This window comes from Brachycentrus maculatus, unplaced genomic scaffold, assembly GCF_059751285.1.
Source record: "Brachycentrus maculatus isolate JH-2025_06_01 unplaced genomic scaffold, ASM5975128v1 h1tg000454l, whole genome shotgun sequence".
In the NCBI taxonomy this organism is placed as follows: Eukaryota; Metazoa; Arthropoda; class Insecta; order Trichoptera; family Brachycentridae; genus Brachycentrus; species Brachycentrus maculatus.
In genome coordinates this window covers 480576-497581 of record NW_028281201.1, presented here as the reverse complement: position 1 = coordinate 497581, position 17006 = coordinate 480576, and the positions used below count along the sequence as shown (strand labels likewise).

Here is a 17006-nt window from a genome sequence, read left to right as displayed (position 1 = left end):
ATAATTACATCCATGAGAAACGCCAGAAAATGTCTTTTTCATTTTATTATTTAAGATTATAATTTGACCATGTTGAGATGTCAAAAAACAATATGAAATAACTCATATAATTAGAGATAATCCAGATTTGCGAAAAGTATTTGGACACACTCAAAATGTTGATAATATTAAAAGTTGTTTATTTATAACCCTTATCCGCACCCAATGGTGCATAGGGCACTGCATCGAATTGACGCAGTGATATTTTGATCATTATTTACATAAAGGCAAGGTGATCACTCTTGCGCTTCAGGAGACAGTCCAGGGTAATATTAAATAAATATTACGGTAAAAAATCACTAATATTTATTTCACCCCCCTGGGAATCGAACTCGGGACCTCCGGCACGGTAGCTAAACACGCTGACCTACGGAGGTCACTACGGAGGTCACTACTATAGCACTACGGAGGTGGACAAAAAAGTTGTTAAGTAATTTTTTTTCGAGCGTCCATACCTACAATCTGTTGATGCCATGAGTTTTATTGAAAAAAAATATTAATTGATATACTTTTTTTATGTAAGAGTCGAGTCAATAAGGATTAAAGCGATATATCCCAAGTATTTAATTTCACATGGGTATTATTTAATGGACAAAACATGTCGGGTCTTCTTGTACCTAACTCGAAGGGACAGCATAAATGATGGTCTGAATAAGGGTAGAGGGACAGGAGATGAGTAGGGGGGTGACGTAGGAGGGGGAGTAGAAGGAGGGATGAAATATCAAAGGTGGAAAGTGATTAGAATAAACAAAACAGGGTAAAAATGTACAAAGGATTGCCAAACAAAGCCAACAGAGGATTAAACAAAAAGCTTTCACATTGATTGATAGATTAAATTGATTCCCAGAAGAGACGTACTTTTGATCAAACATCGTGTTCAACCCTTATAAACCTGGTGTATATTTTAATATATATTTCATCGTTAGTACATCATTTCACATTTCATATTTTTAATTTTTAAATATTTATTAGTCGCCACAGAAAATTCTTCTTGCCTATTTTGTACAGGATTTATAGCATTTTTAGTTTACACTATTTAGTACAGATCACTTTTTGGTTTTATTAATGTAAACACAACTTATTTTGAGAACTATAGATGTTATTTATAAACGTTGCTCAGAACATTTGTAGTTCTCGAAACTAGTCGTATTCACTTTTATAAACCTCAAAAAGTGGTCTCATACAAGCGTTTTACTTTTATATTTGAATGTTTCCAGCTTACTAAAATATGCAGCTTACTTAAAGTCCTTTAAAATGTAAAACATGTCAAATAACATTAATCGTCTTGGGTCAAAATAGCCCATTTTTTAATTTATGCAAAGAATGTTCAAAGTTATCCAGATTGAGTGTATTTAATTTTAATGTAGAAAAAAAAGTTACTAGAATACAAATATATATATATTTTTTACAACATTTTGAGTGTGTCCAAATACTTGTTCACAAAATCTGGATTCTCTCCAATTACAAGAGTTATTTTCATATTATTTTTTGACATCTCATCAAAGATGAAGAAGAATATGGAAGTCTGGGCAGAGTAGTGTGGTTGTAAATAATGGGTAGAATTGGTGAATGTTACACGTGTGTAAAGTGATCACTTAAACCAGCCTATGACGGTCGTCAGCCCCGTAAATGCCCAGACTTCCATATTCTTCTATATATCTAGAGATGTCAAAAAACAATACTTAAAAATGATATAATTTTTTGACATCTCATCAAAGATGAAGAAGATTATGGAAATCTGGGCATTTACGGGGCTGACGACCGTCATAGGCTGGTGTACGTTATCACTTTACACACGTGTAATATTCACCAATTCTACCCATTATTGACAACCACACTACTCAAATTCTTGGAAGTTCTATATAAGTATATGAACCAATTTTGAAACATTCTTCTTAAATCACAAGAACTTCACTAGAAGTATTTAGACACACTCAAAATGCTTAAGAATGATAGTAGGTATCGCTTACTCCTTTCAACAACGTAATAATATACCAAAAAACTTGATTTTTCAGGAGATCGTTTTTAATTTTTAAAAATATAATATAATGTTTTATAAATAAATATCAAGGCACTTATTGAACTTTTTACTGTGCAACAGATCTTTTTAGGTAAAACCTGAATGTTTTTTCTCCACTTGAAAAATATTTAGTACCTACATTTAAAAAAATGTTAAACAATACCTTTTCTTCAAAATGCAAAAACAACACATTCTGCCGTGTAGCGGGTAAATATTAAGTTAAAAATATGCATCTTTTTTTGCTGGGATACAGTACATTTTCTGGGCATTTCGAAAACACGCACAACTGAAAATTGACGATTTTGATATATGACGTTGTTAAAAGAGTGAACGATATGTAAAGTACATAATAAATTATACGTACGCCCTTCATGGAACGAATTCTTTATAATGAGAAGTATAAGAAAATACACTGGGATATTGTACTTTTGAACAGCAAAAATATAGTTTTATTTGAGGGATTCAAATTAAAATGTTTACTGACCTAATGATTTTTTAAAAACGTTTTTCGGCTCACATGTTTCGTTCACATACACGGTATCATACTTGTATATCGTACCGTACATCGCTCACTCCTTTCAACAACGTCATATATCAAACAACTTAATTTTTCAGGAGATCGTTTTTAATGTTTAAAAATATAATGAAATGTATTAAAAATAAATATCAAGCTACTTAACAGTGCAACAGATCTTATTAGTTAAAACTTGAATGTTTTTTCTCCTTTTGAAAAATATATCTAGTATATTTAAACAATACCTTTTCTTCAAAATGCAAAAACAACACTTTCTGCCCTGTAGCGGGTAAATATTATGTTTAAAATATGCCGCTTTCGCTGGGATATAGTACATTTTCTGGGCATTCCGAAAACATTGCAATTGGAAACAACTGAAAATTGACAATTTTTGATATATAGCGTTGAAAGGAGTAAGCGATATGTATTTTATAATCCTTCGAATAAAAATACACGAACTCACTACACTATATCTCCACAGGCGCTCAGACCAACTGCGACTGAATAATAAAATAAAACAAAACAACGCTTCAAGCAAAAACATGTAACAATATTTTTCCATGTGACATTGCAGTTCAAACCCCCCCTGCAGAGCATAAAGCAAATGCACTACAGTCTATTCACTTCCGAAGAAAAAATAAACAGTAAAAATAACAAAAAAATTTAAAATATGGACTTAAATATGTGTTAGGTACTGTTTTTTGGCACTCGCTACGGTTGTCATCATATAAAATCTGATGGTTTTTACGAATTATGTCACAGAAGCTCTAGACGCGGGACATCAGGTAGACTGTTCATATAATGACTTCGCCAAGGCCTTTGATACAGTCAACCATGATGTCTTATTGAAGAGGCTGTATGAGATCGGTTTCTCGGATAGTATGCTAAAATTAATGGCGAGCTACCTTCAAAACAGAAACCAATATATACGCTTACTGCTACGCTTACTATATAAACGCTTACTCTTGCTTACTTTTAATATACACGCCTTGAATATTGTTTGTTATGCATATATTTTTTGTTGTTGAATTAATTGAATAAATTGAATTGAAATTGAATAAAATGAATTGAAATTGAATAAATAAATTTTAAAACGATATGTTATTAAATGATTACATTTTCACGAAATTTTGAGTGTGGCCGTTTTATTGTTCACAAATTCTGTATTTCGCTCTTCTAATGATTTATTTATATGAAGATTTTTTTATTGATATCTAGATAAAGATAAAAAAGAGAAAGAAGAAAGGAGAAGAATATGAAGAAGAACATCATCGAGCAAGTAGCATGTGGAAGATTTTCACTATTTTTTTTATTATTTAATATGGTCAGTAATTTTTTTTAAAAATAATTTCAAATTATTTTTTAGACCTGGATATTTCTACTTCAAATTAATAACGCAGTTCTCTCCAATAAAGAGACTGAGTTCTTGTGCTTGGAAAGGGACTTACACTTATTATTACTGTTAATGTTATTATAAGACTCTACAGGAAGTTTAAGCTTCAATAGAAAAAAATCTTAAAATAATTTAAATGAATTTTATAAATGTTAATCTAATAAAATAAATAATGGAACCCTTTTCCGCAACCCCAGTGGTGCATAGGGCACTGCTTCATATAAACGCAGTGTTATCTTGATCGTTTATACATGAAGGAAAGGTGATCAGCCCTCCGCTTCAAGTACCCAGCCCAGGGTAGTACTTGATAAATATGAAAGTGAAAATATCACTTATATTTATTTGATTCCCTCCTGGGAATCGAACCCGGGACCTCCAGAACGGTAGCCAAGCGTGCTGACCATTGCACCACGGAGGCGGACTGAATATATAATAAGGAAGATAAATAATAAATATAACTCCCACCTAAAAAAAGACCATTTTAATATTAAAAAAGGTTTTGTTGCTTTTTCTTTAGTACCTACTTCAGAAATAACTTAAGTTAAAAAAAAATAAAAATTAAATTAAATTTTGATTCGTGAACTGGGTTTGTCAAAAAAGACAAAATAACTGTCTGTCTCCGTAGTGTAATGGTCAGCACGCTCGGCTACCGTTCTGTAGATCCCGGGTTCGATTCCCAGGGGGGTTCAAATAAATATAAGTGATTTTCCACTGTAATATTTATTCAATATTACCCTGGACTGGTACCTGAAGCGGAGGGCTGATCACCTTTCCTTCATGTGTAAAAACGATCAAGATAACACTGCATTATATGACGCAGTGCCCTATGCACCATTTGGGCGCGGATAAGGGTTTATTATTTATTATTATTATAAACTGAGTTTGTCAAAAAAGACAAAATAAGTATGTTGAAATTAAGTCATTCTTATGTATGTATGTATCACTCTTCGTACTCCCATCGATCAAGTGTGTGTTACCCCCTTTACGTACAAACACACGTACAAGTTTAGGGTTGTTTTGTGAAATTGTCCCAAAACTGTCTTATATACCTTCCTGTTCAGAACAAATTTTCATATCATAAAATAAGGGTGTTTTTAATCTCGATTCCTACCTAGATAACCAACTAAGGAAATTTCTCCAAAACTTTATAACTTGTACACCTGAGAGTCGTTAATATTATTACTCAAAGGGTGTTCCAATAAGCACGGTCGGTCTTTATTAATATAATAAAACCCCTGTATGTATGTCACGGAAAGGGACAGGTATATGAAAAACGAATAGGTACCGACCTCTTTTTGGTCTGTATGTTCCCGATAGTTACCTAAGACAGCGTCGGCATGGATTGTTTCACATTCCTATACACAGGACCAACCCGCCGATGGTTATACCTGTAGGAAGAGCTACGGCTATGTTGAACAATATCATATTGGATATTGATCTGTTCCATGTGTCCGAAGGAGTTTTCCGAAGCGGGATTCTTCTACACCTTTAAGTCTTATTTCTTACTTTTAATATATATCCCTTGAATATTGTTTGTTATGTATATATTATTTTTTTTATTGAATAAATTGAAAATTGAAATTGAAAAATTAAACAAAGTTATACATTAGGGTAAATACTAAAAAAGTCTTAAAATTAAACTTTATGAAACATTATGAATTCAGAACGGTGTTGATATGGTATGGGAATGTGAATCAAACAATGAAAAAAATATAAGGCGAATGTAGTGGAAATAAAAGTAGAGGAAGACCGAGAAAAACATGACCGAGGAGTGCATGAAAAAGTATTTCAAATACTTGGTCAGGTCAGGAGTTGGAATAATCGGCGGGTATGTATGAGGAGATGCATGAATGTGGAAGAGGCGAAGATTGTATGCAAAGACAGATTGGTCAAGCATTTTTTTTTCTCTGTCTACCCCTGCGGGGCAGCGGCATCATGGTAACCTTGTTTTCTCTATCTTTTACAAAGTCATGGTTTTTGAAAGAGATTATTGAAGATCAAGGTGTAAAATAGTAGCAAATATTTTTTTACAACAATGCGATGATTCCATATATTTAGGAAATATGTTTTATAGGGATTGAAAGATCGATGAAGATAGAAAAAGGTGAAAGAATGTTGCATTGAAATCAGTTATTACAAATAAAATCCTGGTACCAATCCTAATGTTTGTGATTCATGGAATTGATAAAAGAAGGATAAAAATATGCTGAACGCGATCTCTCAGACGAATGTGCTGTAGATGTATGATAGATGTTCCATTAAGATGTTCAAAATTATGTATGATAAAAAAACTAACTAACTGACTAACCATCACGCAGCTTTTCCGCAGGGGTAGGGTTTGCTTTCAAACAAATCAAAAATGATAAAAAATATTTATTTTCAATAGGTCTGGGTGTTTGTGATGTATTTTTCTTATTTACATTCCCCATCACCACTATCATACTTCAAACAAGCCTCTAAAAGTAGAGGCTTTTCGGGTTATTCTTTTGTATGAAAAATAGCGTATTTTTAGAAAGATTTCCAACAATTAAAATAAAAACATTTTAAAGTCACAATGGAAAAGTTCTGGGTTGAGTACTTTTTTCCAGAAACTAATAAAAACCACGCGCCAGTTTATGCATGAAATTCTTGCAAGTAGTGAAGTGTATTTTTATTTATTATTTTAAAAAAATATTAAAAATAATGACAAACTTAAAAACGAGGCAGATGCTTATATATAGCTTCTTCACAATGTCTTCAATTATTTTTTATTTAAAAATCCCAACCTTCTAGAGAACGAAAGCATCTCTCATCCTTCGCAAACAGCATCTGCTGGCTGGAAACAGATTTTACATCTTCCTGCAGGATTACCGGCACACTTCCTGTCCCAGACCGGAAATACGGCGAGAGGGGGCGGAAAAGTTTCCATAAAGTTACACGCCGAAAAACATCTTCGAGATGTTACCGCTATTTCTTTACGGCTTTCCATTCGCAAAAGTTCGAGATGTATGGTTGTTTGTATTTATGGAACACTTCAGCCGCAAGAAGCGCACACCGAGAATAAGACAACTTGATCTCTGTACGTCATCGATAAATTTATTTATAATTTTTTTTAACGGTAAAACATGACTTGCCGGAATTACTGGAACGTTTATCTTTAAGACTTTCCAGTCAAATCATCAGGGCAACTGACACATTAGCGCTTCCCATGCGAAGAAAAAACTCTAAACAAAGTTCCTTTACGACATTTTGAGTGTGTCCAAATATTGTTCAGAAATCTGGATTATCTTCATATAGAAGTTATTTCTTTTTTTTTTAATTTCAACATAGATGAAGAAGAATATATAATGTGAACTCTCACATACTGTGATACGAGTTTGATCAATATATTAAGAAATTTCGAAAATTTAAGTAGTGTGGTTTTGGTCATGGGTATAATTGGTGAATGTTTTTTTTAAAATTAATGTTTTACTTATTAAATACCACTATTTCTTAAAATCTACTGTGATACACGTTTCGATGCATTCCGCATCATTTTCAAACACCGTATGATGATGTACCGTAAAAATGTTGCGGAATGTATCGAAACACGTATCACAGTAGATTTTAAGAAATAGTGGTATTTACTAAGTGAAACATTTATTAAAAATGGATAGATTTTATCACAAAGTGACTGCCGAATCAATTAATGAAATTGGTGAATGTTACCTAACCAAGCCTCAGGCGGTCGAAAGCTCTGTAAATACCCAGACGTCAATATTTTTCTTCAACTATGTTAAGATGTACGTCCGCCTCTGTAGTGTAATGGTCAGCGCGCTCGGCTACCGTTCTGGAGGTCCCGGGTTCGATTCCCAGGGGGGGTCAAATAAATATAAGTGATTTTTTCACTATAATATTTATTCAATATTACCCTGGACTGGTGGTACCTGAAGCGGAGGGCTGATCACCTTTCCTTTGTGTGTAAACGATCAAGATAACACTGTGTTCATATGAAGCAGTGCCCTATGCACCATTGGGGTGCGGATAAGGGTTTAAAAAAATGTTAAGATGTCAAAAAATAATCATACATTTATCGTTCAAAATTGGTTAAGGATAAATATAGGGATACTGACATGTTCAAATCGACATTGTCAGCGCTGAGATCATTCAACAATGTCAGTCAACGTTGATATCGTGGTATGTCCCTTGTTTCGTTCAACCTGTCTTAGACTTGAGCTTTGATCTTCCCCTATTACCCTTTCCCTCCCTCCAGTTCCTCTTCCAGGTGATTTTACAAATGTGGAATTTTGTAATTGGGACAGCACAAGTACTTGTTTTGTGATACTCATGTGAGTGTATAACTCGATTAAATTAAATTCCAAAATTAAATAAATACTCAAATAATGTTCGCCTCTTTCACATTCATGCATCTCCTCATATCGGTAGTGTAATTGCAAAGGGGTACATCTGTCAAATTTTTCATTTTATAAGTTTGTTCCACGAAATGTATGAAATAGTGTATTCCATAATCTGGCACAAGGATATTACAGCTGTAGTTTAAACACTTATTTAATTTTTATTAAGATATGTACATACAAAAATACATAAAACAAATGAGGGATTTAATTTCACAAGTTTGTTTTTGCATTCCTGTAAAATTTGGTCTGAGACAGATATACCCCTTTGTCTTTACACTACCGATATATACCCGCCAATTATTCCTATGCCTAACCAGACCACGCCCAAGTATTTAAATTACTTGATAATGCCAAGTTTTCCTCGTTCTTCCATTGCTTCAATTACTAACCACAATCACCTCGTAATCTATTATTTTTTCGCTCCTTCAATTCACATGCCCAAAACATCTCGACACACCTTTCAAAATTTAATCGATACAGCTTATCTCAACCTTGCATTCTTTCCTTATGTCACTATTCGAACATCTATCACACAACGTTTTGCCACACATTCATCTAAGAGAATGCATTTCAACCACATTCAGTCTACTTTCATCCTTCTTTCGCCAACTCCATGCTTGCCTTTCGTATATTGGGGTTGGAACCAGGAGTCCGTTGTGCACTGTTAGTTATACATTCGCTGATCGAGTTTCAATATTATTCAATGTCGATTATATAAAAAAACACGTATAATACAACTGGACTCAATATTACCCTGGACTGGTACCCGAAGCGGAGGACCAATCGCCTTTCCTTCATGCGTTAAAAATTAAGATAACAGTGCGTTTATATGATGCAGTGCCCTTTTCACCATCGGGTGCGGATGAGGGTTTGAAGAAGATAATACCACGTATTGAGTTCTATTTTATTACACACGACTTGTTTCGAAAACTAGAGTTGTTTTCATCGACAGGTGATTACAAAAACTGTTTTATGTGTAAACATGTCATTCCATAAAGTTAATGCCGAATTGTTAAATAATGCTTTTCAATATCGTCGCAGCGTCGGGTTGTGGTCCCGTGGTTAGTGTCGTGGACTCTTAAGTCAGAGTTTTTCGGTTCAAACCCACTCTACCACAATTCGATACTTATTTCTTATAATGAGCCGCTTAGGCTCACAGGAATAATATGAAATTGAAATATTTGTGTAAATAAAAAAAAAAACAAAAATATTTATCTTTTTTTAAGAAAAAATAAATAACGGTAATTAAGTCATAATCCATGAATGCGTCCGCCATTCAAATGAACCGTCTCAAAGGAATCTGACCCACAAACGGAAAATACCGAAATACAAACCGGAACGTTAAATACGAACCGGAATATGAAAATCTCGATTTAGGGGTGTGTTGTATTCGTGAGGGTGCGCTAACCGAATTTAAAAAAATCGACCGGAAACCGCAGCTATGTGAGCAAAGTTTAAAAGGTCAGAATGTGGGGAACTTCCGGGACTTTGGATAATGAACGAGCTTTAAACTGGACTAATATTTATTTCGCATATTCAATCCAGAAAAACGGAGAGGGATTTTTTACAAATTTTAAATAAGAGATTTAATTAATTGGTTTTAATTAATACGTTTCCTGATTTGAAAAAAAAACATATAATTACATATTTTATTTATTGTTACAGGATTAACTATGTGGTAAGACATGTTAAAATGATTAAGGAAACCGTTGTTTTTATACCACATGAGTTTATTAATGACTTCTAGTTTCGGAAGCTAAAATTCCATTGTCAGGTCTGAATAATAACTGAAGTATGAAATTTAAAAAAAAAACCTGTTCTATAAATAAGAAGAGGGGTAAGTAAGGGGGAAGGGGTTAGTCAAGGGGCGGAGTTTGAAAATAAACGAAAAATAGAAACCAAAGGTGAAGAATTTTGAAACAATTTATTATTATTTAAGAATTTTTTTATTAGAATTTAATAGATTTATATTATCCACTGACACTTTGTGATGGAATTGCATTCTTAATTTATTATTAGATTAAAACCAATATTTTTAGCTTTTCCACTTTTTTTATTTGACCAGCGACCGGGTTTCGTCGTTACCGACATCATCAGACTGGTGAGAGGCTATACAAATTGTTATGTTATAAATATGCCTCTGCCTTCTTTTATATATAACATAACAATTTGTATAGCCTATCACCAGTCTGATGATGTCGGTAACGACGAAACCCGGTCGCTGGTCAAATAAAAAAAGTGGAAAAGCTAAAAATATTGGTTTTAATCTAATAATAAATTAGAATTTAAGGTTTTTTTAGAATTCTAAATTTTCAAAGTAATACATAATTTGGCCTTTTTGTGGTACAAGGTGTAATAATTTTGATTTATGAGAGTGGAATAAGTGTATCAATTACGTGATTTGCAAATTCCGAAAAATTATTGCTATCAAGATCTCATGAGTCGAATATGAGCATATTATCCTCTCACGATCTTTAAAAACTATGCTTCTCTGCATTGAATGTATGTTCCTACTGGAATCAACATCACACACACATTTTCTCTCATAAATACGTGTTTATTTGCTAGATCTACACTAAATATTTTGAACTAATTTTTATGTTTTTGGTTGAATATAATTGGCTTGTTTAATGTATATCTTTTGATGTTTTGTTTAACATATGTTGCTGTTGTTAACCATATTAATTAAAAAAAAAACAAAACTAAGAACTGAATAAGAATATTGTTCCTTCAAACTTACCCATTTGCCATTGACTGCCTTCATGGCGCCAAAAAGCAACTTCAGCTCTTTCACAGTGATGCTGTAGCTAGCGAGGACACCAAGCATCTCGATCAGGAGGTCTGTAATAAGACACGAGTACATGATGAGTTGCATAATGCATTTCCACCTAACGTAAGTACATGTATTATTTTTTGACATCTCATAAAAAAATGACATTACATATATCGTTGTCGTGCAGGAAAAAGTGACCACCTACCAAAACGTAAAATGTTCATATTATCCACTGACACATCGTGATGGAATTGCATTTTTAATATATTATTAGATTAAAACCAATATTTTTAGCTTTTTCACTTGATTTTTATTTGACCAGCGACCGGGTTTTGTCGTTACCGACATCATCAGACTGGTGGGAGGCTATACAAATTGTTATGTTATATATAAAACAAGATATAACATAACAATTTGTATAGCCTCCCACCAGTCTGATGATGTCGGTAACGACGAAACCCGGTCGCTGGTCAAATAAAAATAAAGTGGAAAAGCTAAAAATATTGGTTTTAATCTAATGATATAGTAAAATGTTCAGGAGGATCATTTTAGTCACCTTTGCTTGGCAAGAAAATAAACACCAATGCAGTTAGTCATTTTTAACAAACCAATATACTATACTTCTAAGCTTAAATTCCTTTGGGATTTTTTTCATGGCAATATTAAGCTAATAAAATATCAAAAAGTCAATGATCACGTTTTAGCCAAAAATGCACTTGGTCACTTTCTCCTGTATGACTACGATATATCGTTCCGTAAAGTATTTTTTCAGATCATTTATTTTGGATCCCCGAATGGGTTCTATTTTATATATGTCAGGCAGCTGGTTAAGTGTATAATACAAGTGTTTTTATACAAAAACTGTTCAACGTTATTATTATAAGTGGAAATGACCCGTAATTTTCCTCATAATTATAGAAGTAAGGTTTCAAGTTAGGGTCAGCGTTTATCTCAGGTGAAGCTCAATAATTGGAAACATTACTCCTGTAATTTGAGGCGCACTTAGATAGAGCGAGCTTAACTATCTGTCACCTTACTCCCAGAAGTCATTACGTCATCGCGAATGGCGATTAATGAAGTTGGAATGGAGGAGTGAAATCTGGACTTGGCATGGAACAAATCTGGAATGGGCTAATTTATCGATTATCCTCAAAGGCTGGAAAATGCTGAAAATTCTGAAAATAAATATATGTCCCGCTGACGCTGAAATAGAATAGATAAGTATAAAAAGCGGGGTATTGTTTGAAGAGATGTTTGTTTTTCAGAACTCCATCTAAATCTGGCACTTCAGTCCATGAAATAAAATACTTGTGTAAGTTTTTTCTTATTGATTTTATAAGGTCTACGAATTTATTTTAACTGTAAATGACGAAAATTGTGCTTTAGATATAAACAGGGCCTTTTTCAAACAAAAAAAGCCCCGGGATTCACTTTATATCTACCTTTTTACTAAATGTAATATATATATATATATATATATATATATATATATATATATATATATAAATATATATATACATATATATATATATATATATATATATATATATATATATATATATATATAAATATATAAATATATATATATATATATATATATATATATATATATATATATATATATATATATATATATAAATAAGTATAAAGTTTTTTTATACCATATTTTATCATTTTTACGAATAAAACAAAAGTTGTATTCTCTCTACACCTGCGTTTTGATGGTAAGTTAGTTAGTTTATGTTTATTAATAAAAATATGTGTGTAATTATCAAAGGTTCGACAAATAAAGCATGTGATTAATATTTTAGGAAGATGTGGATGAATATATTTATTTCTATGCTAGTGTAGTCACTAGAAATAGTTATATACTAACAGAACAAACATTTTGCTATGAATTTATACATTAAAAAGTCAAATCCTACTTCCGATATTTAATTATCCGTTTATTGGAATACAATAATATTATAAAAAAGAGCAAAAGGGATTTTAAATTAAAAATCAAAGGGACGATTTTCAATTAAAATTTTGTTTGACTAACAAAAACGAATTTATCAATAATTTGTTCCGTGGCAACATCGGCATGGTTAAAAACGGCTTTTGTGCTTATTAATGTAAAATAATAAGCGCTTAAACAAACAAGCTACTTCAATGGCCATAGCCCGGGTAGATGTCACTACACCATATTAAATATGTAAAGGAGTAAACAAAGGCTTGTGTAGATTAATATCCATATATCCAACAGGAGATACCATTATCTCCTGTTAATCATATTGATACGTGACTGATATAGGACTCATATTATTTTTTGACATCTCATCAAAGATGAAAAAGAATATGGAAATCTGGGCATTTACGGGGCAAACGGCCATCATAGGCTGATTAAAGTGATCACTTTACACACGTGTAACATTCACCGATTCTACCCATTATTGACAACCACACTACTCAAATTCTTGGAAGTTCTATACCTATTTTTTTTTTTTTTTTTTTTTTTTTTTTTACTCTTTATTCCAGCTTGACTAAGTGGTGGGTGCAATACTTAGTCAGCCATATATGTTTTACAACATTTTATTTAAACAATGAAATTAGAAATAAGAAGGAAATAAGAAATTGAAAGAAATAATAAAAAATAAAAATAAAAATAAAAATAATAATAAATTTGGAGAGATGTAGACGAAAATTAGCTCGCTGGCAAACGCAGCACTGCGCTCCAGTGCCGCCACATGTCCAGCCCCCATCTGTGCTCCACAAGCCGCTTTATGATGAGGTTGGAGCTCTTCATCAGCCTCTCCCGGAAGCCTGCCACTCGGTGCCTTAACAGGCCATCCCAATGTGGTAGGCGTGCTGTGGCAAACATACCACTCGCGCTGCAGTGTCGGGGTAACTTCATTAAAGCTCTGTAGCCGTTATTGTAGCATATTTTCATGCTCTTTAAGCTTCGTTGTGTAACCTTACACCATAGTTCGCTGCCGTATTGCTGCGTACACAACACTTGGAACAGTCTATTTTTTACCTGCGCGGAGCAGTGGGCAAAGCGGCGTGTCAGCATATTGGACCGCACGCAATAAGCACGATACTGGCGCTTGATGTCCTCATCATCCGCACAGTTCTCCTGTAGGATATGTCCCAAATACTTGAAGCTACTTACCCGCTTAACTTCTTGTCCATTTATAGTTATGGGCGGTACCTTTAATGAGTAATTTTTGGGTTTAAATACCACAAGCTCACATTTTTTGGCGTTGTACTCTAGGCCGTTTTCTGTGGCATAACATTCACAAATGGCAATAAGTTTACGTAGGCCAGCTATCGATGGTGCCATCAGGACCATATCATCGGCGTATGAGATGGCATTCACTCTCCCTCCTCCTATGGAGCATCCCGCATTTACTTGGTTTAACCTATCATGTAATGCATCCACTATATATGAACCAATTTTGAAACATTGTTCTTGAATCACTAGAACTTTATCAGAGACGTCTATTGGTGAGATGAAAAATATGTAAAATGCTCTTTTAATTGGAGATAATCCAGATTTGTGAACAAGTATTTGGACACACTCAAAATGTTGTAGATATAGTACTCGTTTATTTAGTCTTTACAAACATTTAAAAAAAGACAGCGTGATTTGAAATACGATAAAATGTGAGATAAATGTGGCGCTTTTTTTCTAACAAAGGTTTTCAACAAAGTTTCCAAGAATGATTTTCAATCCAGCTATAAGTTCCTTAACCATATTAAATATCGATCACTCCTTTCAAGAACGTCATAAATCAAAAAACTTGATTTTTCAGGAGAACGTTTTCAAAGTTTAAAAATATAATACAATGTATTTAAAAAAATATCAAGCCACTTATTGAACTTTTTACTATGCAACAGATCTTTTTAGGCAAAAGAAAAAGAGGTTCCGTGGGTTTTTTGATTAAAAAAAAACTGTTTTTTTTGGATTGAAAATTCTTTTTAAATAAAACAGCATAACTCTTTATCCTCACCCGTCTTAAAAAAAAACTAAGTTACGCTTGTTTTATTTTAAATAAACACACGCGCCTACAGCGTACAACTTTTTTGTTCTATGTAGTAATATGGCGATTGATCTGTTTTGAAGTTTTCTAAATAAACAAAATGTATACTTGTACAAACTTTAAACAGTCAGGATATTGACAAGCGTATTGGTAGGGGACAAAAACATTCAAACAACCAAAAATTTTATAATATTATTTTCTACGACTGGTTTTACGATTGAGGGTAGTAAAAAGCTTAAATTTTTACTGTTTTAGAAAAAAATGTGATCAAATATGAAAACCCTTGCGTATTATTGCGTTTATTATTATAATGTTCAAATATTCATTCCTTTGAAATATGTATATATTTTATGTTTTGTAGTGAAATATCTTGTTGGAAATGCATTATATACATATAATACGAGCAAAAAAGCTTTATTTTATTTGGCCAATGAACGGGTTTCGTCGTTACTAACATCATCACACTGGTGGAAGGCTAGATAAAATCCTTTGTTAAACATATATACAACAAGGCTCTAAAATACTACTTTTGAGTTTATATTATTTTTATTTTTATTAGTAGGCAGAGATGATGGAATGCAACACTCTTCTGTCCTGACATACAGTCTTAGCTTTCTCACATACATACATCTAGTCATACATACCCTCCGATTACGTTAACTTCTAACACCACCAGATTTTAGGTTCTTTTTGATCTAGTTATACCAAGTTTTTTTCGACCATCCTCATTCTGTTCTCCCGTTCACAGTCACCAAAAATACTCTCTTAGTCATTCACTCGCTATCCATTCGCTCCACACGTCCATGCCACCGTAAATAAGTTTTTGCCTAGAATTTTCACTCATGAATTACATGAAATTTTAGTAACTTTAAAAATAAAGAGTAAATCCACTCACGAGTAGGCATACGCTATAAAACTCAAAAAGTTGTAGCCTGAGTAGGGTCATGATAAGCGGTGTTGCATAAGCCGTAGCTAGATTTCAGAGTCACTTGGACGTTAGGTAATTAAAAAAAAAGTTAACTCAAAAGTAGTGTTTAACAAATGTTTTAATTTTATTTTAAATATTCATATATAACTCACTTAATAAAATGAAACCAGTATGTTTTTAACCACTACAGAGTACATGTTAAAAAGGCTGATGATGGCAAGGTTTTTGTCGAAACCGGTTGGTGAAAAAATGTACGAATAAAAAATACTTAAAAACACTTTTTTTAGTTCATAAAAATTATGAAATATGCTACAAAGTAACTGCGAAAAACACTCAAGAAAATATACATGGTAGAATTTTATTTTTTATTTTTTTTTTTTCGTTATTTTTAATTCTTTTGCATTTCACATTATAATACAAGTACATACATTTATGAAATATTAATACAAAAAAAAAACCCACAAAGGCGTGCCCTGTGTGTGGGTAAACATTTTATTTTAGGTTTTATAATGGGCACTAGCAAGAATACAATAGATATTAAAAGAAATAAAATAAGATTAAAAGTGCTAATATAAACAAAATAGAAAAAAAATATATATATATATTATTTCAAATATAAATAATAATACTCTTATATGGGTAGAATACGAAGTTCTTTGTAAAGATTTTTTTTTACAAGTATCCCAACGTGTGAGAAACTTAAGCATTCAACCAGCCGAGGTTCCTTTGAAAGGAATGTTGAAAAATAACTGGAGTGAACAACAAGGGTCCTTTTGTAATGACGGCGAGAAATTACATTTCAAAAGTGAAATGCCGGTCTAAAGCAGTCAGATGCATCAGGAAACGCCCATTGTGATGGAGAGGAATAAAAGAAAATTGAAGAGTTTTTTGAGTTGGGAGAAAAAGGTGGGAAAATAGAGAAGGAAAAAGGTGAAAATATT

At 32.7% G+C, this 17006-nt stretch overlaps 1 protein-coding gene across 11 annotated transcripts in view; it reads right to left on the bottom strand.

Moving 5' to 3' along the window:
- rg (A kinase anchor protein rugose) overlaps positions 1-17006 on the bottom strand; it is a 620520-nt gene that overhangs the window by 354979 nt on the left and 248535 nt on the right. For all 11 annotated transcript variants that reach the window (XM_088271658.1, XM_088271653.1, XM_088271655.1 and 8 more), the window contains exon 4: positions 11083-11183. In XM_088271658.1, coding sequence (XP_088127784.1) covers positions 11083-11183 — 101 coding nt within the window. The remainder of the gene's footprint in view (positions 1-11082; positions 11184-17006) is intronic.